This window comes from Pelmatolapia mariae, linkage group LG15 (genome assembly GCF_036321145.2).
Source record: "Pelmatolapia mariae isolate MD_Pm_ZW linkage group LG15, Pm_UMD_F_2, whole genome shotgun sequence".
NCBI lineage: Eukaryota > Metazoa > Chordata > Actinopteri > Cichliformes > Cichlidae > Pelmatolapia > Pelmatolapia mariae.
In genome coordinates this window covers 30,455,841-30,478,430 of record NC_086240.1, presented here as the reverse complement: position 1 = coordinate 30,478,430, position 22,590 = coordinate 30,455,841, and the positions used below count along the sequence as shown (strand labels likewise).

General features: G+C 44.2%; 1 protein-coding gene across 2 annotated transcripts in view; it reads left to right on the top strand.

Annotated features, from left to right (window-relative positions):
- The window catches only part of rev3l (REV3 like, DNA directed polymerase zeta catalytic subunit), a 77,435-nt gene that overhangs the window by 48,020 nt on the left and 6,825 nt on the right, over nucleotides 1-22,590 (top strand). Inside the window, exons 9-22 of one of the 2 annotated variants that reach the window (XM_063495543.1) lie at nucleotides 6,960-7,102; nucleotides 8,047-8,175; nucleotides 8,757-8,994; nucleotides 9,271-9,413; nucleotides 10,890-14,661; nucleotides 15,165-16,075; nucleotides 16,230-16,315; nucleotides 16,516-16,641; nucleotides 17,416-17,608; nucleotides 17,715-17,826; nucleotides 18,000-18,115; nucleotides 19,834-19,952; nucleotides 20,902-21,020; nucleotides 21,185-21,326. In XM_063495543.1, the coding sequence (XP_063351613.1) occupies nucleotides 6,960-7,102; nucleotides 8,047-8,175; nucleotides 8,757-8,994; nucleotides 9,271-9,413; nucleotides 10,890-14,661; nucleotides 15,165-16,075; nucleotides 16,230-16,315; nucleotides 16,516-16,641; nucleotides 17,416-17,608; nucleotides 17,715-17,826; nucleotides 18,000-18,115; nucleotides 19,834-19,952; nucleotides 20,902-21,020; nucleotides 21,185-21,326 (6,349 nt within the window). Of the gene's footprint in view, nucleotides 1-6,959; nucleotides 7,103-8,046; nucleotides 8,176-8,756; nucleotides 8,995-9,270; nucleotides 9,414-10,889; nucleotides 14,662-15,164; nucleotides 16,076-16,229; nucleotides 16,316-16,515; nucleotides 16,642-17,415; nucleotides 17,618-17,714; nucleotides 17,827-17,999; nucleotides 18,116-19,833; nucleotides 19,953-20,901; nucleotides 21,021-21,184; nucleotides 21,327-22,590 lie in introns of both variants that reach the window. The other variant, XM_063495542.1, reaches the window with a different exon arrangement.

Genomic DNA, 22,590 nt, shown 5'->3' with positions numbered 1-22,590 from the left:
CACTCACTCCCAACCGGGCATGGCACATGGCTGTCTCTCCCTGAGCCTGGTTCTGCCAGAGGTTTCTTCCTGCTAAAAGGGAGGTTTTTTTCTTCCCGCTATCACAAAGGACTTGCGCCTAGAGGGTTGTCTGATTAATGGGGTTTCTCTGTATTATTGTAGCATTTTTACCGTACAATATAAAGCGCCTTGTTGCATGCAGGCATAGCCGAACTGCTGAAATTCAAACTGAGCATCAGAACAAGGAAGAAGTGATGTGGTTGCTCTTGCCAGCCAGGCTGGTCTAAGTATTTCAGAAACTTTCTCTAGGGTTTACAGAGAATGATCTGAAAACAAGAAACTGTCCAATGAGTGGCAGTTCTCTGGTTGCCTTGTTGATGTCAGAGGTCAACGGTCTGTTACTACTGTAGAAACAAGCGGTGGTGTTTTCATGATGCACAACCCTGTTAATATCCAATATGTGCCTTTTTCCACTAACGCCTACTAGGCCCAACTTAGTTTTTCTGTTTTCCAATAGGTAGATGTACATGGTACAAGGTACTTTTTTTTTTAGTACCAGTTTGGCCGGGGTTCCAAGTGAGCTCAGCCGAGCCAAAAATGTGATATCACTGGATAAATTATGAAAGCGACTTTTTCACGAGAATCAAGTTAACCATTTTTGAAACCTGGAAAAGGCGACACACAAACCAACACCATGTTCTAACGATGAGGTGCAGACTTTTTTGTGCCTGATGACAATCCAAGAGGGAGCTAGACTATTGTTGTGTTGTTTGTGTCAAAAGCAAATGACATCACCGGACTTTGAGGCCACCTTGCCCACCCATGTTGAGATGGTATTGAATTGTAATGGAAAACAACCGAAACCGAGTCGTGGCGAAACGAATAGGTGCTAGAGGAAAAAAGGCATTGTGTCCCTTCTCACGTGATGCACTGCCTTCAGGCTTGGAAACGGGACTCTTGGTAATTTGCATCACTTGTGTGACGACCCCCTTTACACAAAACCTGCATTTAAAGTTTGGAACAGAAATTGGTATTCACTGTCTGCAAGTTTGAGGTCTATGGTGAAATGGCCGAGATCACATCTGCTCTGTATGATGTATTACTCGCTCTTTGCCAGATTCAACACAGATGTCCTAATTTTGTTGTGGCATGACAGTTCTAAAGGGCCTTTGAAGTCAGTGTGGGCATGCACAGTGTTTCAACATGATTTTCTCTTGCACAATTATTTTGTTTGCATTTCTTTTATTTGATTATCTCATTTTCCTAGTGTGAGAGTGCTTATTTTGACTTTATTCTTTTCATGTTAGGTTATGGTTTGTTGTTTGACTTTCAGTTATTACATTTTTAATAATGACAATAAGACAAACAATGTCCCATATCCGTCATGAAATTTGGAGTAACTGTCACAGAGTTGGAGTTTATGCAAGAGAGTAACAGTGTTTGAAAATGGGGACAAAATGCTTCCAGCCTTAGAGAGGAAAGTCTCCCATAGTCTGGCAGCCCACATCAATAACAAGTTGTTCTTGTTTTTAGTTCTTTGTATTGAGCTGTAATGAAGTTGTTGTGTGTCCTCAGTTTCTTTGTGCCTCAGTGTCTTTCTTCTCAGGGCAGAGAGGGAAGCAGTAAAATCAGAGATTGGATAAAATGGGGAAAGTGAAATTGCAACAGATGTAGTGGAGAAAAAAAGGGAGGGGGATGGTGAAACAATCGCCAGATGTACAGCTAGAAAGTATTTCCTGTTATAAATAAAGTACAGTTGACTCGAGTGTGTGTGTGTGTGTGTGTGTGTGTGTGTGTGTGTGTGTGTGTGTGTGTGTGTGTGTGTGTGTGTGTGTGTGTGTGTGTTGCTGCATCACATCCAGATGGCTTCCATTCACCAACCCCTGATATCAGACAGGAACAAAAGGGAGGGGGGGGCAGTGCAGACCTTCGGTGTAGAGTCGGCCTCGTCTTAAGTGATGGAGCGCACACACACAGAGTTGCCTGGCTTCTTTCCCAATGCCTGGCTGTCTCAGTCACCCTTTCTGTTAATACTCTCACACAGCCTATCACTTCCTGTCTGTTGGCTCTCCTTTACTCTACTATGCACTGCTCATATTGCTGCTTTGTCAGTGTCTCACTTAGCATTTTAGGCTTTTTGGAAACATCTTATTTCCCTTTACTCATGGTTTTCTTTTAATTCAGGGATTTTGTCCAATTCTTCAGCTGTGAGCCTTTGTTTTGGCAGTTTCTACAGCCTCAGTTATGGACATATTGTTGTACCTCTTATTCATCCAGAACCAGTCTCTCATGACACTCTCTGGTAGGCAAGTGACCTTCTGGGCTTCCCTGATTTTGGATTCCAGCCTTCTCCTCCATGGGAGGGCTTTTATATCCGATTCTATATATAGCTCTTTAAACCTCATTTTGGTTGGAAATGTCCTCCCACTCGATTAACCTTTACCCTGTTCTGCCACGCTCTTCATACAAGGCTGTGCAAAATAGAGTTTTGGTTGAAGATTGCCCTTGTGGGCAGTCTTCCAGCTGGTACCGTTTAATGTCTGCCTAGGAAAAGAGATTTCAATTAGTATAGAATGTTTGGTTAAGCTGGTGGAAACCAGTACTTTAACACTTACCTTTTGGATAAGATTGTCTTACCTTTGTTTTATTTTGATGGTGTGCCAGCCACAAGAGTCCTCAGGCATCTCGAGTGCCCTTTTAAAGGTTCCTGGTGCTACCCATAGCTATATTAGTTTATTGTAGATTGTAGTCAGTAGGACAAGTGGGAAATATTTTATTTACTAATTGTAATTATGTTAATTATATGTCTATAATATTGATTTGATACCAATAAAGGTTATTACGTAAGACAGTTAGCACTGTTGCCTCACAGCAAGAAGGTCCTGAGTTCAATTCCACCACCTGGCCCAGGTCTTTCGGTGTGGTGTTTGCATGTTTTCCCCGTGTTTGGGTGGGTTCTTTCCAGGTACTCAGGCTTCCTCACACAGTCCAAAGACATGCAATTAGCAGAGTTAGGTAAACTGGTAACTCAAAATTACCCATAGGCGTGAATGTGAGAGTGAATGGTTAATAATAATAATAATAATAATGGATTGCATTTATATGGTTGTCTGTGTGTTAGCCCTGCGACATACTGGCGACCTGTCCAGGGTATACCTTGCCTCTCACCCTAAGACAGCTGGGATAGGGTTGCAGTCCACCTGCAACCCTGAAAAAGGATAAGTGGAAGAGAATGGATGGATGGAACCCCAGATCATTGTATGGCTTGAGGACCAATTAGCCGCGGTCTATAAAAGGCTGCTAGTTAACATCAGAGGCTGTTACAGGAACCATGTCCCACCCCTGGCCTACACTCTTTTTTGGAATTTTAATGTTGGTGAATAAACACCAACAGGTTTGTCTGCACTCCATCTCTGCCTCAATCCTCCTCTTTGAACCCAGCTCCTATAGGCCATCCTAACAGTCAGGTATTGGTAGAGCTGGGCGATAGAACGATAACGATATGTATTGCGAAATAACTTTTTCTCGATAGAAAAAATAAACTATTGCGATAGACCTTGCTCTCTTAAAAAAAAAGAGAAAAGAACAGCCAATCCAAATTAAGTAGCGCAGAGCCGAACCAATCACAGCCGCAGCGTCACGTCACGTGACTTGTTACGTACAGCACAAGTGCCAAGCCGCACATGTGTAGTTGTTTCGGAAGCAGCCAGCCGGGCTGCCCAGGTAATGGAGGAAATGAGTGTGCCGACTAGAGAAAAATCAACCGAGAGCGTGGGTGACCAGGTTACCGAAGAGAAAACAGATGATGGTTCCAATGCCGGAGAGATTGTCGAACGGAAGGGCCATAGAAGTTCCGTAGTGCGAAGGTATTTCGTAGTGATGTGTCGGTCGCGAACGAGCTGGATCTTTGACGTGAACGTCGCGAGCCGGCTCCTTATCGCGAGCCGTGGGTTTTTTTTTTTTTTTTCTTTCTCTCACCCTCTCTCTCGCACTTTTTTCCGCTTCACTCCGCACGCGAGCCTTGTGCTTTGCGCTGGGAAGAGGGGGGAGGGGCGGTAGTTACACTCGCAGTAGCACAGGAACAGAGCGGGAGGGAGAGAGAGAGAGAGAGCCAGGGACAACAACGTCACATTAGAAAGGTATAGTAATCATCCACAACTATTTTCAGTTGCGGATGATAAAGGATTCAGAAAGTTCAGAAAGCTATACAACAAGGAGAGATTGAAAATTTCCTTTTAGTTCTCAGTTTATTTGATACTGACAAAAGTTTGTCTGTTCTTCTGTAAAACAAACTAAGATTTATTTTTAGAATTAATATTTTGTTTCTAAGTGGAATTGAGAATTTAGTAGTCTGTTTTGTTTGTTCTATTTTGAAACTTAAACGCTTTAGCGGCTGCCTTTTGTGTAGTTTGCAATATTTGCCTTTATTTATCTGAAAAAGTCTCATGTTCCTTAAGTACATCTACCCTGTTGAACTTATTATGGGAAATAAATATTAAAATCAAGACAAGCTGCTGATTATTTCACATTTTACTTGTGAGCAACGGCACATTTAAATCTTACAAATATAGTTATTTGGCTTATATCGTGATATATATCGTTATCGCCTGAAATGAAAAAAACATATCGTGATATGAAAAAATCTTATATCGCCCAGCTCTAGGTATTGGTATGGGGAATTTACTCCAAGTCAATTGGATGTCTTATTTCTAGCCTCCTGTCTATGCTGGTGCCATATTGTTATCTAAACCCACTGAAGAATTTGAAGCATTTTCTGCTGTGTGCTACGTGACAGGAAGAGAACCTTTGGACAGTGCTCAGACTTGATTACCCCACACGGCCTGGGGTTAATGCATAAAGATCTGGGGACATTAACTAACTGTCAATTAGATAAAGTGTTAAACAAAGCCATCTGTAGCAAATCTGTTTGTTCAAATTAGCATCAGCAGATGTAGTTCTACATTTTTAATTTTTCTGACTCCTGTGTATTAATCGCAGTGTCAGCCTCAGAGCCTCTGTGTCATTTGAACTTCACAGCACAGCTCTTACTTGTGATGCCTCATCGGTGTATCTGTGGCCAGTTGTGACTCTTCATCACTCAGCATGGTATTATCTTAACAATTAGTGCAACTGCACACTTTTGTCTTGAGGCAGCAGATAGAAAATTACAGTCAAAGGTGCAAATCATATGTGCATCTACACATTACACCTAAAGGAGCTGTTCTGCCATGGAAACCCACACTGTGGAGCTCCCAGTGCAGTGTTTGTGCTGATGTTGATGGAAGAGGTTTGGAACTCTGCCGTTATTAAGTTGCAGAGTGATGGCGATTTGTAGTCCTTATTGCTTCAGGGCTTGGCATCCCCATTCTTTACTTATATGGTCTGCAACTGGAGTTGCTGTGGTTCCACTTTGCAATAATACCACTTCCAGCTGGTCATGGAGTAATGACGAGAGAAGATGTTTCAAAAACTATTACAGTACCACACCTGAATTCAGTCTTTAGAACGATCACAGATGTGGCTAGGTGCTTGATTTTATACACTTGTAAGATGAAGAACACCTGAATCAGAGATTAAGCTGTGTGGTCTGGTAGTTTTAATGTAACAAGTAGTCTTAAGTTAAATCTTGTTAATGGCTCATCAAATGGCTCAGAGCCTGTATTTCAGTATATACTTGAGCATTTACAAAGGCACATATCTGCTAACAAGACTTTCTAGTTATCGTTCCTTTCTCTTTCTCATCATTCAAACTCTGAGAGGGCGTGGCTTGGTGGCAAAATGTGTTCATCATTGCAGAAATCTCCTGACGCCTGCCAGGCTCCCTCCCTGGCTGCCTCTCAAGTCGTCAGCTGGCAGACTAATTAAGAACAACCAGACAGTGGCACGTGCATGCTGACTCTCGGGAGGCTCTTCATCATACGGCACCAGCAGAACGAAGTCTCTGTCATGAAACCTCCCTCAATCTCAACCTAAACTCTGAGTCTGGAGTAGATTTCATTTTACAGCCATGCTGTCTGAAAACCATTCATCATTTATCAGCCTCCTGCCTGCTGCTGCTGCTCATTCATCATTTAAAGTGAGTTAGAGGGTGTCCACAAGGCTGTGATTCATAGTCTACTATTCTGTCTGATGTGTTTGCTGTTTATTTGTCTCTGTCTGGCCATCTTCCCACACGAGTGTTTGTGTTCTTCCCTGAGCCGTGACTGGGCTCAGTCATGGTGTTCTGCAGCTTCACCTGTCAGTCCCGTGCTTTTCTACATATTGCATCAGAAGGGTTAAAGAAGCTTGAACTTGTGCTGCAGAAGTCGTCCGTGCAGTCACAGGAGCAACAGTTTAGTATCCTGAGGGCTTTTTACATGGTCAGACTCATGGCCAGGCTTCAGACTCTAGTCCACCATCTTCACCAGATCTGAAAGACCTCCTCCAGAGCAGTGCCTAAAATGGAATTCGTTTTTTTCTTTCTCAAAACCACTCCTGTAAAATCTGTTCCACGTGCGAGTGGCGGCCGCCCGCCTCGTCTTCGTTTCAATATTTCAGAGTCACTAAGTGGTGAGTTGCCAGGCGATGCAGCAGGGGCAGCACGATTAAGGGGACGTGATAGGCAGCTTGTGGCTGAGGGCGATCCGGAGGGATACAAAGCCCAGTTGGCTGCCTGCCCATTTTCCATTCATATTCCCTCTGCCAACACACAGACACACACCACTTAGCTGTACACACCCATATACTTTCTCACACAGTTGCCAGACAAGAGACACTCTGCACACTTGTGCAGTCCCACACACAGCTTTCACCCACTAAACCGAGCACTTTCTCTGATTAAGACCCGTTGTAAAGAGATGCTAATAAAACATGGCTGCTGCACAAGGTGCTCAGCTTTCTAATTCAGCTAACAGCCATGCAGACAACACTGTTGAATGTTTTGGTAAAAAGTAAAACTTGATGTCTGTTTATCTCCTCAGGACACAAGATCTGTGTGTTTGTGATGGGGAGAACCAAGAAGATTTCCCCGGTGAACTAACACTTCATTTTGACCCCCTGACCCCAGACGGGCTGCCGTGTACCGCTGCTAACGCTGTGGAGGTGCACAGGGGTCCACAGCCAGGTGAGGACAGTTGCAGTAGTTGTTTCACAGAGCGGCAACAGCAGATTTTGCTTTGAGTTATATCATATAGAGTTATCACGATGGGATAGTTTGACCTGCTATGAAACCATTAAAGCCAAAGCTATGTTCTGATTTGGTTTTTTACACTTTTTATTTGGTGGCTCATCAGTAATTTGGTGGCATGAAGTGGGTTAAACCAGGGTGGTAGTCCCCAAATGTTTTCACAGACCAACTGTTGTATCTTTGATAATGGAAGTAATCTCTTTCTTGGGTAGTTATCAAGGGTTATATAATTGAGTAAACTGACTTTTTAGGAAGTTGAATAAGTTTTTGTGCACAAAAAACGATGTACAGCGACATTTCTTTCTTACATTTGTTTTGTCTGGCTTTAAAGCCAATATCAGAAATGAAAGTTGTTATAAGCTTATTAAATCTGAGAACAAAACAGAAGAGAAATCCTCTTTTAATACCATCTTGTAAGTAGTCTGATTCACTATAGGAGATGAAGAAGATCTGATGTCGAGACTGAATAATTTGCAAAAAGCTGGATTTTACTTATTAGCCCCCTACACTTTCTTTTCCTTTATAGAATTTAAGCCCTAATTGGACTAGGTTTCCCTTGTGACATGCATTTGTTTCTTCTCTCATTCTGCCTGTGTGTTTGGCAGGAGAAGTACTTGTTTCATCACCCTGTCGCTCCTTCCCAAGTCAGGGAGTTGAAAGAGTGACGATGTGAGACTGACATTGGGCTAATGTGCAGGAAATCTGTGCTTGTGTGTCCAAACGTTTCACTGGTACTCTAGCAACTGCCAGAGATGGGAGTCACCGAGCTAATGCTGAACTGTGCTGCTTTAATATGGTATCTCAGTGAAACTGTTGTTAGCAAAGTGTGACATCGAAGTATGGCTAACGGTAGTTTCCATCTTCTCTGCTGCTGCCCACAGACTATGTGAGGAGCAGTGGGAAAGTCCCAGAGGAGGCTGTCGTTGATGAGGAGGCCATCCTGACTCTCCTGGAGAACAGTCAGTCTTTCCTCCCACTCTCCCAGACATCCAACCACTCGCCCCTGTTAGGTAACACAGCCTCTTTCATTCGTGCACGTTTTTAATTTTCTATGCTCGATTTTGTTTCCCATGATTAAACTGTGATTTTAGGTGCTAATTTTAAGGCTGTCTTCCGCAAACAGCATTTCAAAGATGCTGATTCAGTGGTCGGGTCATGTGACTTTGACTCCAGAAGCTTCAGCTTGTGTTTTCTGAAATGGATTTTTATGGCTGTTTTGGATTGTTGTCCTGTTGTAAAAGCCACTTTTTTCCCTTTTCCATCCATATTTTCTGATATTTAGTGGATTCTTTCCTCCATATACATCTGGTTCTTGTCCACTTGGCTGCCACTACACCCTGAAAAGAGAAAATATTCACCTCAGTGCTTAACAGCTGTCCAAGTGTTGTTTTCTTTAGTAGACAGCATCTTTAGTTTCTTCTTTTTCTCTTCTTCATTTTAAATTCTTCTAAGTTGGTGGCCAAAAACTTGTGAATAAAAGTTTGTAAGCAGAAGACATTTCTAGCTTTGATTAACTGGCTGATCTGGAGAGAAAGTTATTGCGTACAGCTGTCTGATATTGTCTGTGTGCTTTATTTTGTCCTCCATGCAGACAGCAGCCGGGACCAAGCCATCATTGACTTGCTGGCAGGCCTGGAGGACGATGGTTTCTGCAGGACACCCACTAGGCAGAATTCCCAGTCCCGCTCACTCCCTGGTGTCACGAACTACAACTGCAACAGTGATGAAGAGGAAGCAGGCCCAGAACTGGACAAGGAAGAGGCAGAACTCAGTGTTATAATGTCACAGCGTTGGGACAGCGACCCTCCTGAGAGTGCTTCCTCTCAGAGGCATGTTTATCTCTGCATGGTTTAAGGCAAAACTATAACCATCAGTTTTAGAGTATGTTGTGCATCAAAATGTTTTCATTTTTTAGTAATAAGTACAAGTAATAAGTAACAAGTACAAGTGTAAGCTACACCTTTTTGTTTCTGGTTGTATCTTAAATAAATAGGTGAGCGATCGCTGTACACGATCTGTGAGTCATCCCCAGTGAGCTCTGCCTGGGCATTTTTTTTTTAATAATACGGTTCCTGTCGTTGGTGTGTGTGTGTGTGTATGCACAGACCCTGCATGAAGGAGACAGAAAACTGCTTCAGTGATGCCCAGCAGGAGTCCTCTGACGAAGACATGGAGTGGAGTGGAAACAACTCTATGTTCGCTAACCTGTCCATCCCGCAGCTCGATGGCGCCGCAGACGAGAGCAGCGGTGAGTTGTCCTATGATGAGATGTACTGAGACAGCATGAAGTGTCAGCTTGCTTTGATGCCCATCTGACACCCCCCACTGATTCACGCTCTGTCAAGTATGTCAGGAGACGGGATCTGATAGCTGCTACAGAAGAAAAAGTTGGGATGATTTTCAGTTGTGGCTCTATGACCTGACAGGCTACAATTTGATGCAGTGCCAGACTCGGGGGTAAAAACTGACTCTCTGGGGTTAATTAACTGTTCAGTTTTTAGAGCGCGCATGTGTGTGTGGAAAGATGACTACAACTTCATAGACTGGTAATAGACTCTGTTTGCTTTTTAAAAAATATACCAGTATCAAACATAATGAAATTGGACAGTTCTTAGTCATAAAATTCATCATGACATTTCTGTATAGCTGTAACAAATTACTCTTCAGTAATTTGCAACATAGAGTTTAAAGGTTAATAACACTAAAACTGCCTCTGTAGTTGCTGTTTGTGCTATTTCAACAAGTGTTTCCTGCTCCTGCAGGAAAATAGAGACACTTTTGCAGGAAATGTTTAGTACAGCAGTGTGTGCAGACCTGCAAGCCCATTAAGAATAGAATAGAATAGAATAGCCCTTTATTGTCATTGTACATGCACAACAAAATTATGGGTACTTCACGATAGCTGTGCAGGAATAAATAACAAACAGGAGAAATGTATACAGTCAAGAAGAATATCATATGCTTTATACTTATTATGAATTGTTTTTATATATTTAATAACTCATTATAGATATAAGATCTGTCTGCATATATTCACACAGAAGTATTATTAGTCCATAGTGTGACCATATTTGAGCTGTAATTTATCACCCCACCTGCATTAGATGACTTTATCAGTAGCTCAACTGGGCCAAAAGCAGAACAACTACATTATCAGAAGAGCCAGAGCAGAGAATGAGGGACAAGCTTCCTGCTGATGCACATGTTAGTGATGTTCTCGTTGCCCTGTGTCTTATGCAGAGCGATGGTCACTTTCTTATTCAGCTTAAATGATGAATTTTGGCTTTCAACATGTTATAATGGCATAGAAATATTGTAGTAGTTTGACTTTTTAAAATTTAAATTAGTGCTGTCAGCGTTAATCGCGTTAAAATGACGTTAACGCCATTAACGCGGCAAATCTCCGTTAGCAGGTTAACGCGTGTGCGGGGCTGCATGGTGCTAATGCGTTGATGCCATGCAGTCGCTCGCACGGGGCGATCCACGTTAACTCGCTAACGGAGAATTGCCGTGTTAATGCGGTTATGGCGTTAACGTCATTTTAACGAGATTAACGCTGACAACACTAATTTAAATATATCAAATAGTGATCGATCTCACCCTGGGGTTTTGGGCTAAGATTCATGGGTGATTGCGCTGTCTGATCAGATGAATTTCAGGTTAATTTCTTGCAGCTGTGGATACTAACTGATATGCCTCTTCTTCTCACATGCTGTATCCATAGATTCCTCCTTAACAGATAGTGGCTCAATGACGCAGTCTTCGCTTACGGCCACTGAAAAGATGTTGGGCAAAAGAAATCCCATCCCCGGGGAGACGGTCCACCTTGAGCCACCATCTACAGCTAAGATCCTTTTGGAGTGCAAGCATCCTGAGCACATACCAGTTCATGTGTTGGACACGGAGCAGCCGCTTGACAAGCACTTTCAGTTAAAAAGCAGTCAGGACAGCAGTAGTGAATGTTTGACAGGGTTCAAGGTGAATAAAGAAATCCCCTACATCCAGCCAGTCAAGCACCCTATTCCCTGCATATTAGCCAATCACCCTGAGGTGTCTCCCATCTGCATGGACAAAGAAGAACTACGACCTTTGTACACCTATGATAAGAAAGCTTCGATAGCTTTGGATAAGACGGATATTGAAAGTTTCCCATTTGGTAATGGAAAGGTCGCCAAGGACAGGAAGAAGTACGGCAGTATAAAGAATGTAGAAACAAACTGTCTGTCCATTCTTCAGAACCACAGGGCCTTTTCTCTCTGTTATTCTGAGCTGAGAAACTGCTCAGCTAAGACTGACCTGGAACTGAACACAAAAGACAATAAAAGCCCCCTTCTGAGGAGCATCGCATCAGCCCCATCGACCTTGAAGGAGGACGAGTTTCTTGATCCTCATGAGGACGAAATTGGTAAAGACGGCGAGGAAGGAGATGTCGGTGAGCTGAAAATCAGGTACGAGGACTATCAGGAAAATAAGACTGAGAGGACTATTGTTGCCCAGCAGGAGGCACACTACAAGTTTTTCCCCAGTGTCATTCTCTCCAACTGCCTCAGCAGAAAGAAACCTGGGAACAAGAAAATGGCTGACACCTGCAGTAAAGTAGAACAGGCCCAACCTCGCAGGTCTAAGCTAAAGATGAACAAAAAAAGGCTAGGTATGACAGGACCTAGGAACAAATTAAAGATGGTCCAAAGCTCTACCTCTGATAGCCAGATTAGCACCGGCATCACCTCAGTAACACCTGCTAGTCCTGTGACTACGGACACTGAAATGCTGATTTCTGAGGATCATCAGGATTTACAAGAGGCCGAGTTGATCAAAGAGGAAACGATTGTGAAAAATGAGTCTGAAAGTGAGGAGAGGTCCATAGGTGAACAGGCAGAACCACAGCCAGAGCCCCTTGTCTCCAGCTCTGCTACCAATTCCTGTTTTTCTGAGGAAACTAAAGACTCTACTGAGGATGTGGTAAGCCCATTGCAAGATTTGTCTGCCAAAGTCACCTGTACTAAACCGTCAGCACTGCCAGGTAGTAAATACACCCTGAGGACCAAACGGAAGATGAAATATGATTCAGAGGATGGGGAACACTCAGGTGCTACTCGTTCTAAAAACCTAGCTTCTGTCAAAGAACGACTTAAGGACAATGATGGCTTAGGTGGGCAAGAAGTAAAGTATCAGAGAAGACGCAAAAAGGAACCTCCTATTATTATAAAGTACATTATTATTAACAGGTTCAAGGGAGAGAAAAACATGCTGGTGAAGATGTCCAAAGTGAATGCAGCTGAGCAGTTGGTGGTGTTGACGCCAGACAAGCTAGAGCACTATAAAAAACTGGCTCCTCTCAAGGATTTCTGGCCCAAGGTACCAGAATCCACTGCTGTTAAGTTTCCCGTCACTGAACCAAAAGCCAAAAAACATCCCAAAAGAAAGGCAAAGGTTAACTCCACAAATAAAAAGACTATCAACAACTCCTCCAAACCTCTGATCAGACAGGGTGAAAGGGTTCAGAGGCCAAAAGGCCGCAAAAAAGCCCCAATCCTGCCATCTCTGCCACCCCCTAGACCATGTTACTGTGAGTTGGCACATGACTATGATGTTGACTATTCAGATGTCATGGTAGAGTTGGGCTACCTCTCAGATAGATCCCAAAGCCCGAGAGACTCAACGCCTCCACGCTGTTGGTCCCCAAGTGACCCCCTCATGAATACCAGGAGTTCAAAAGAGCTGATAAATCCACACATTGACCCATGTCTTAGTTCTGCTTTCCAAAAGCCACATAGATCGTCTATAGCCAAAGGAGCACGTAGTAAGTGTCAAACTGCCAAACCCAAGAGACTGTCAGATGCTAAAAGGAAAACAAGTAAGTCTGCAGAAAAGCCTAAAACTGAGAAGGCAAAACAAGGTAATACTACTATTTCGAGGCAGAGGATCAAAGCTGGAGGTGCTGTCCACAGTTCTACAAGCACTACAAGACCTAGAAGGTCTCGTAAAAAGAAAACAGAGGAACCCAAAAGCCATGACTTAAGTAAAGAGAGCTCCCAACTCCTTTTCCCAGAGGATGAGTTGCCTCCTTCTGAGAGCTCTTCACAAGAGGTTCCTCCATTTCAACAGCAGGTGGGCAAAGACAGCCAGAGCACGTCCCAGACTCCATCTACACCAGAAAGGAACTCAGTAACCAAGTTTATCAAGCCAAAGGTTGAAGACTGTGAGACTTCCATCATGGAGGTCAACCAAAGCATTTCGGCACCTGCTCAGACGAAGCAGCAAGCTTGCCAGACCACCGTGGTAAAGGCAGAGGATTCACAGGAGCATTGCACAGACTTTCTGCCTCCAGTACAGGAACACAATAAAGATGTCCAGCTAAAAGAAGGTCTCCCACACTCAGGCCCCAAGAATGGGGAGATACCCCCTCTCTCTGAGACCCCATCTGGCTTGGCTGTCCTCAAGAAGCTTCTTCAGACGAGGCAGCAGGGACAGCCCCTTCCCATACAAGTGGTTGGTACAGCAAGCCACTCTACAGCCATAGCCCAGGCGGCAGCACTTTTAATTCCCACCACTAAACCCACTAAATCCAGAAGAGCCCCCACCCTCACTTCTCGGAAACCCAGGGCCCCAAAATCTACCACAGCAAAAGAAAAAGGGCCGAGAAACAGGAAAGGCAAGACGAGTAGTACTCAGCCAAATCTGTCAGTAAAGCAGGAGGGCACCATGTCAGATGAATGTCCCCTCTTCCTGTCAGACCCGGGACTGGACAGCTGCAATTTCATAGAGGACAGCTTGTCACCAGAGCTCCCGCACAACTACACATTTGATATAAATGCTATCGATCAAACAGAGTTCTCCAGTCCGTACAGTGGCAGTCAGTTTGTCGTGACTGATAAAAATTTACCGGTCAAATTCCTGAGTGACATCAGCCAGGATTCTGTATCTGCTCAGGCGCCGGACTCCGAAAAGACACTTGACAGGCTGCTTTGTTCTGGGGAGGATCTTCAAAGGGGCTCTGACTGCAACAAAGCAAGGCCGGACAGCCCCGACCTTTTAGATGGGCACACGAACCGCGAGCCTACATCAAGCCTCACGTCCCTCAAGAGCAGAGAGTGGGACTTCTCTTTAGGTAAAGCCCACACGCTCAGCCCCTTTCAAGACTTTCACTGTGAGAGGAAAGAGCTGCTCTTTTCAGTTTTTGACTCACTGCCTTTAAGCTCCGCTTCATTCGTCGACCATGAGGGCTCACCAACAGGTGAGCTGCCGGAGGGCATCGACGGACTAACATCCACCACCCCCAGCAGCTCTCCACGCTCCATCAGCTCGCTATCACAGGTGAGGGCAAGCCAGCTGCAGCGGGGGGCAGCGGCCGGAGGAGCCCACATTCTCAAGCCCCTCATGTCCCCTCCCAGCCGAGAGGAGATCCTCAGCACTCTTCTGGACCTGGAGATGTCAGAGGCCACCTTCCTGGAGCCTTTCTGCAGTGACCCCTCTGATGCCCCAGGGAAGCCAATGTAAGAGTAACAGCAACAGTAACCATTTCTTTAACATCATCTAGCATGCATTATTTACTAAATATAACAAAATAAGCGTATTAGTAAAGTTTTCACATAAGAGCCAGAATCTAACTGGTTGTGATGGTTGGTAAGGTTTTATATTTGTTTGTGGGATTTTTTAGCTTCCCTCACAGGCTTTTTAATTGGGTTGTAAAACATCTCAATCGACAAAGTACTGCAATAAATAAAAGGAAGGTTGTCAGATAAGAGAATAGAAGTCCAGTGAGGAAAGAGTTTTAGCATTTGTTTTAGACTACAGCAAACTCAAATGGAATCCTTTATCATGAAATGTCTGAAATTTCCATATGTTCAAAAAGAATACACTGATCTGGCTCTGTTTTATACTGTCTACAGAGCTTCACTCGATAGACATTTATTGTCAATTGTCTGTGGAGCTGTGATGATTTATTGTAATTCAAATGGAAATGGGTGTACTGATCCTTTCCTCGTCTTTTCTCCAGGGAGGTCGGTGGCCGTAAGCTAACAGTGGGCACTCGGCTAGCTCGGGAACTTGCAGAGTTTGGTGGAGACCTGTCTCTGGAAGGCCTCCATTTCTGGAAGACGGCCTTCTCAGCCATGACGCACCCCGCCACCACCGTTATCTCATCTTGTCAAGGAGCAGAGGCTTCAGAGACAAATAAACAACAGGCAGAGGGTGACCTATCCTCATCCAGCAATAAGAAGGTGGTGCTTTTGCCCTGCAAAAACCCACCAAGCCGCAAGCGTGTGCAGGTGTGGCTAAAAGCTAGAAAGCAGTATGAGAGTCTACAAAAAGGCAGGAGAGAGTGTGAGGTGCTGAAGACAGAAAGGGCTGGTCTGGAGGTGGAGGAAGATGGGAGCTCAGAGAGAAGCGAACTGCCAGCTGCTGACAGACGCTTGAAGGTTGAGCTCTGTGGTAACCTTTCCTGTACCAGAACTCAAAGGAGAAAGAAACAGAGCCTGTCTTTAATCCTGTCTCCCCTGGAGAATACAAGATTGAGGTGTAAATCCACAGAAGGAAGTCCAGTTTCAGATCAAGGCAGTATCTGTCTTGAACAGGAGGACAAAAATAAAGAGGATGATGATGATAAAACCACCTGTCCAGAGTCCCCAGAGCTGCCTACATGGCAGCAGTCCCATCAACCAAGCCCCTCTGGCCAAGGACAGCTCAGTGAGAACAAGCCAGGTGAAGACTCTCCAGAACCACTATCACCTATGCGCTGTAATTCCCCAGAGCTGCTAAGAGGGAACCACAGTCCCTCACCTCTCGCTGTCAGTGACAGGGACGAGAGGAGAACCAGTCCCCAGCTCGTTCACAGCACCCCTTTCTTAAGGAGGCGATGGAGAAGCAAAGAAGATCTGGATCCAGTGTGCAGCACACCCATATCTCAGGGTAAGGAATGTGCATCTGTCTCCTTTGATGTTGTGATATCATCAACTGTTAGAAAGAATTGCGGTAAATCCTAACTTGGGAAAATTCAGCATGGAGTTTCTGTTATTAACATTCACTGTTATTTACTCCTTCTCTGGTCTAATTCCCGCTGCAGAGGATCCTGTTTCTCAGAGACTCCAGCAGAGGAGGCGGAGCCAGGCAGACCCCCTGAGAAGAGTGTTACTGACCACGCAGATGAAGGTCAAAAACTGATTGTGATTTTTCTTTTTAGACTTTTAAAACAAAAACTACAAGCTGCACAGGTCAGAAAATCAACTATTTAGTATCACTCCAGAACAGTGCGTGTAGCAGTCCCGTCTCTCAGGTCGCTGATCGTTTGATGTGCCTGTGATTTCCTCCTGATTCCAACTTTTCTTGTCATGTTTTTTTACCCTCTACAGAATCAGTTTGCTGCTTTGAATGTGCCAAAGAAAGATAACTCTCAGATCGAAGGGCCAAGTATAGCCAACTCCTACGGCTTTAAAGTCAGCATGCAGAACCTACAGGATGCCAAAGCTCTGCATGAGGTAAGTCTAGGGCAACTAACCTGTAGCTCTTTTCCAAGTCAATGAATAAATGGCTTTGTTCTGGTTAGATGTTGGTTTTGCTTTGTTTTGTTTTTGAGAGGAAGGGACCACCTGATTGGGAAGAAGGATTTATTTCCCCAAGTATCATCACAGCATCCTGCTTTCGACTTTGACTGTCCTATCGTCAATTCGATATGCTTTATACAAAACAACAAAATAAAACAAAGACACACCCAGCTTTGAATGTAGGCCTGAGTACAGGCGTTATGAATGTATGCACAGACTTGATTAAGTTCAGGCCTTTTCCAAAAATCCGGACCATGGTAACTGAGATCACTGCCAGCACACGTAGATCTCATTAAATTCAAAGAGAGAGGTTTGCCCCGTTTTCATGGTTTCAGGCCTCTTTAATATCTCTTGAATACTGTAATTTCTGTTAGAGTGGATGGTTTATTTATTTATTTTAATGATTGAGCTCCTAAAGTCTATTATGATTTAGACTTTGCTCTTATCTTCAGGCTTGGAATGAAAGCAAGCACCAATTAGTGGTTCACTCAAATAGTAAGCAGTCACTATTATGAGGTGAAGTTTGCATGGGCCACGGTAGCCTGCCAACATCTCTGCAACTGAAAATACGATCAGCAGTGTACAAGAATTAGTACGAAATAAAAGACTGTGGTTTAACAGGCAGAGGGTGACAGGATGTGCTGCTTCTAAAGAGGAGTTTTTGGTCTATTAAACCTCAAAGATATTTGTTTCCTCTTCCATCTTCAGGTCCAGCACCTGACACTGATGACCATGGAGCTTCATGCAAGAACCCGCCGTGACCTCGAACCTGACCCCGAGTTTGATCCCATATGTGCCTTATTCTACTGCTTCAGTTCAGATACCCCCCTGCCTGATGTAGACAACACCCGGCTCACAGGGGCCATCGTGGTAGATAAAGACCATCAACGTTCCGGCCAAGGTGAAGCACGTGAGCGGTGTTTTCCTCCGAGAACATAAGGTTTGATCACTAGTTTTAAAGCCACTAGATAATTGGCTGATTTTTCTGTTTCTAATCGCCCCCGCAGGATGCAGAGGAAGAGCGCCGTTGCTGGTCAGATCAGGTGTTTCTGGGCTGCAAGTGACATACGCTGCTGATGAGAAGATGCTGTTTGACGTGTTGGTCACCCTCATGAGGAGGTGTGTGCAACTGTTTTATGAAAGGGAACCAAGGGCAGAGTTGCTGCAGCTGTAGTGCATCATTACTATCATTTAAATGTGCCTTCATTGTAGATTTTACACCTCTACAGGGGTGGGGGTGGGATTTGTTTTGAGAAATGACCTCCGTCTGCTAACACGGTCTGTTCTGTCAGATTTGACCCGGACATCTTGGTGGGCTACGAGGTGCAGTTGCATTCTTGGGGCTACCTCCTTCAGCGGTCCTCAGCACTTGGAGTGGATCTGTGCCAGCAGCTGTCACGAGTGCCAGGTACAGCCAGGAGCCACTGAAAGTAGTCCCTGCTGTAGTACCCAGTACGGTAGTTCAGGGGACGCAGACATGTGAAGTAAAGATTTGGGGGTTTTGAGAGGAAGCTACTTTCAGCCGCTCCTTTGCCCAAAAACCACAGCAGGTAGTTCTGCATGTTCGATTTAGACACACATAGTGACGACTTAACCTCTACACCCTCAAGCACACTGAAGAAGTGAGTTTGAAAGTAGGTGAATAAAATCAAAAAACATACCTGATTGTAATTTAAGATTGTCTTCTCATGCAGCTCTGATCCATACTTTTGGCCAAAGATGTTTCTTCCATTTGATTACTTTTTTTTAAGGAAGTGGATGAAGTCATAGGGAGCCAGATCAGATAATTCAGTACAGGTGGTTAGCCAGGGTTGCACAGTAGTGCACAGTTATGGTCACTTCTGCCGAAAGGTCCCCCCCCCCCTCCATGTGGGCAGCCAGACCCTGGCAGACAAATGTGCACGACCTATGAAGAGAGTAAGCAAAGACATTTCTGAGGCGTTTGACTCCAGTGAGAGGCGGTGTCCATAGGACACGACAGTGAGAGTCACTTGTCTCAAAAACTGTCAGTTTAGCGTTCATGACTCAACAATAAAGGGAGAGATCCATCTGCTGACCAAAAAGAACATAAACACTCGTCTCATTTTGCCAAAAAAACATCTCAGTGATTCCAAAATTCTCTGCAAAATATTCTGTGGATTGAAGGAAGAAGAGTTGAACTTATTGAGTCCTGTTACATCTGGAGTTGGCTGTTACGAGAACATCATGTCATCAGTTAAACACGGTGGTGGTAGTGTGATGGTCTTGAACTGCTTTGCTGAGACTTCCTGTAATCGATGGAACCATGAGCTCTGCTCTCAACAGAATATCCTAAAGGAGAATGTCCAACCATCAATTCATTGCACGAAGCTCAAGTGATGTTACATATGAGGAGAATGATCTGAAATGCCTCTGAAGAAAAACGTGAAGTGAAGGTTTTGGCGTGGCATAGTCACAGTTCAGATTTCTATTCAAATTCAGATGCTTTGCCGTGGCTTTAAACAGGCCATTCATTTTCCAAAAGCCTCAAATGAGGCTGAATTAAAAGTTGCTTTTTGGCATGGGGGCAGGTAGGCTTCGAGAACATTTTCCCTTAATGCATGACACTATCATTTAAAAACTGCATTTTGGATTTAGTCGGGTTGTCTTTGTCAGATTTTAATGTTAGACAGTCCGGAACATGTGACAAATGTGGAAAAAACTAAAGTGACAAAGGGGGCGAATACATCTTCCCATCTTCCTGTCTCACTAGGTGTGAAATTCCCTCTTAAAATGTGCACAATTAGAAGCTGGCACTAAATGTGCAGCCACATATTAAACACGCGCAGTACTTTACTGTGCATCCCTGTTATTGAATCTGACAGTGTGAGTTTGGCTAATGAAAGCCAGTACATCGTGTGTGTGCTGGATCTGTTACATAATGTAGGTACACATTGTAGATAATATAAGTGCAAACATGTAGCCCCATTTTTGTGGTTTGCCTGTGACTGAGTCTTGACACAACATGTATGTGTTTGCCTGTATAAGTGTGTGAATGTGTGATTCCCTTTGAGTGTGTGTGTTTGTGTACTCGAGCTGAATGGAGAGCCTCTGGCGGCTTCCCTCCTCTGTAATCGGCTGCCTGTCTGGCTCTGTGCGTGTCCTCAGGTGACTCCAAAGAGAACCGCTTTGCTGCAGAGAGGGATGAGTACGGAGCCGACACCATGACAGAGATCAACATCATCGGGCGCATCACCCTCAACCTGTGGAGGGTGATGAAAACTGAGGCAGGTGTCCTGGCATGACCTCCTCACAGCTTTTGTAGCTCGTGACCTACTTTCTGTCTTTCCACTTGTTTTTCCAGCACGGCTCTCCCCACTTTACTTTTTCTGCTGCTGCTTTTTCTGTGACTCTTATTTTTTTCATAGTTTCATATAAAGTGAAGCTCTCGTATTAACAAATAAAAAATGTTGTCATCAAGTAGTTATTATTGTCTCTACATTCCCTCAACCTCTGTGACTCCAGTTTTCTCTGTCCTGTTGTTTGATTCTGTTTACTGTGAGCTGCTGCTGTCTGAACTGTTCCAGTTGTTTTGCAGCTTTATGCTGTGTGCTTTGCTGCTTTTTGATTAAAACTACTTTTTTTCTCTCACCAAGAATACACGGGGATTCCCTCAGTCAGCTAGGATTGGTTTACAGTGGCCACTGTAGTGTGAGATCAGCAGCAGTCAGCTTTCAGTTAGGACTAACTAGTAAAAGAATGGGTACAATTAGCCCAGTCACCCCTTCTATATATATCTATAGATATGGGTCTGGAAAGGGTTCCAAACCATTTTTAAGTGAAGCATGGTGAGAACCATCTGTCCATGCAAAAAAAGAAATCATGTTTAGTGTTTTGCTTCCCTGTCATGATGTTTCTGGTTTCTAAATATTCTTCGAGTGAAAAAGCCGACATTTCTAGTCTGAGCCTTTGGAGCTGCTCACAGCCCATCCACAAAAAGTCTACAATGTGTGATTAGTGGTCACATGTAGACACTTGTAGACATTTAAGTAAGCTAACCCATCTCTTGTAAAAGATTCAGAGTTTTAGTTGAAGCGAGGAAACGTTAACCCTTTGTGCTACTCTTTTACTTGCGTTCTGTTATTGCTATTATTTGATTCTGATCCATAAATTGTGTAAACGTCAGAGAGAGGCAGTTTTGAAAAACTAGAAAAAGTTTTTTCTTTCCTCCTCCAGGTGACGTTAAACAACTACACTTTTGAAAACGTGGCCTTCCATGTGCTCCACCAGCGCTTCCCTCTCTACAGTCCCCGCACTCTGTCTGACTGGTTTGACCACAACACAGACTTGTACAGGTTTGTGCCGGGGTCAAACACAACCACCTTTTTGGACATTACCTTACATGAAATTAAAAGATGTAGTACAAAGAAATGGTCGTAAATTTCTCATAATTGACTCTTCCCTTGAAGCCAGCTCTGTAACTCTGGCTTATATGATTATCCTGTTTGTGTTACTCTAGGTGGAAGATGGTGGATCACTACGTGAGCCGTGTGCGTGGCTGCATGCAGCTCCTGCAGCAACATGACATCATTGGCAGAACCAGCGAGCTGGCCAGGCTGTTTGGAATTCAGTTTTTCCACGTTCTGACCCGAGGATCACAGGCATGCACACGCACACACGCTCACAAACAATTCCCGATAATTTTTATTTCAGTCCTCAAATAGCTTGGTAGGAGACACAGGCAGGGCATTTCTATGGAAAATCCAAGTTTGTGGTTCAGTTCGACTGGCTCAAATCGACCGAGGTCAGTCTATCCTGGTTAGCTAATAGTTGACTGTTCAGGTAGATGAAGTCCCTTTGATGTTCTCTGTGTGAGATAACTGAAGATTTTTTAGTTTTGAAACCTCAGGTTCAGTCATGGGGTGAGAAAAGTTTAGAGCATGCTTCTGTCTCAGTGCCGTGTGAGCAGGGTTTTAACCATGTTGGTGAAAATGTATGAGAACACTTTAAAAACCCAGTTCTGTGTGGTGCAGCCTGAAATCTATCAGTGGGTAACAAAGTGGGTCGTACAGCTGATGACCGTCTTCACATCAAAAAATGCTGATGAGTGTGCGGTAAGAAAGTGGGATGAAATCATGTTGCAGTGCTAGAGTTGCACTCATCAGCATTTGGATGTTAACAATGGATCAAATTAGTGTGTGTGTGTGTGGCTCGTGGCTCAAGAGTTGGCAGTTCGTCTTGTGATTGGAAGGTTGCCAGTTCGAGCCCCGGCTTGGACAGTCTCGGTCGCTGTGTCCTTGGGCAAGACACTTCACCCGTTGCCTACTGGTGGTGGTCAGAGGGCCCGGTGGCGCCAGTGTCCGGCAGCCTCGCCTCTGTCAGTGCGCCCCAGGGCAGCTGTGGCTACAATGTAGCTTGCCATCACCAGTGTGTGAATGTGTGTGTGAATGGGTGGATGACTGAATGTAGTGTAAAGCACTTTGGGGTCCTTAGGGACTAAGTAAAGCGCTATACAAATACAGGCCATTTACCAATTTTAAAATTGTCCAGTAATTCTCATCCAGTTTTGGAGGTGTTTTTCTGCTCTGCTGATTTAGCGTTAAGCTCACTGTAGACGAGCCCTGCCTGTGCTGATTTCATCACTGCTGACTGCTGCACAGATTTCCGTGCACACTGATGCTGACATGCTCTAACATCATGCAGTCACAGCCTCAGAGCACAATGGGGAAACTGTCTAGGCTCTCAACTGGTGTCACAACTGTTTGGCTCGGAGGTTGACTAAACAATATGACATTTAATCTGTTAACACAGTAAATGTGTGGCTGATGTTGATGTTTTCCAGTTGGAGAGATCACTGCCTACACATGATTTCAAACCCCTCTAATCTTGGACTGTTTTGATTTAAATGAAATGAAGCATCCTCTT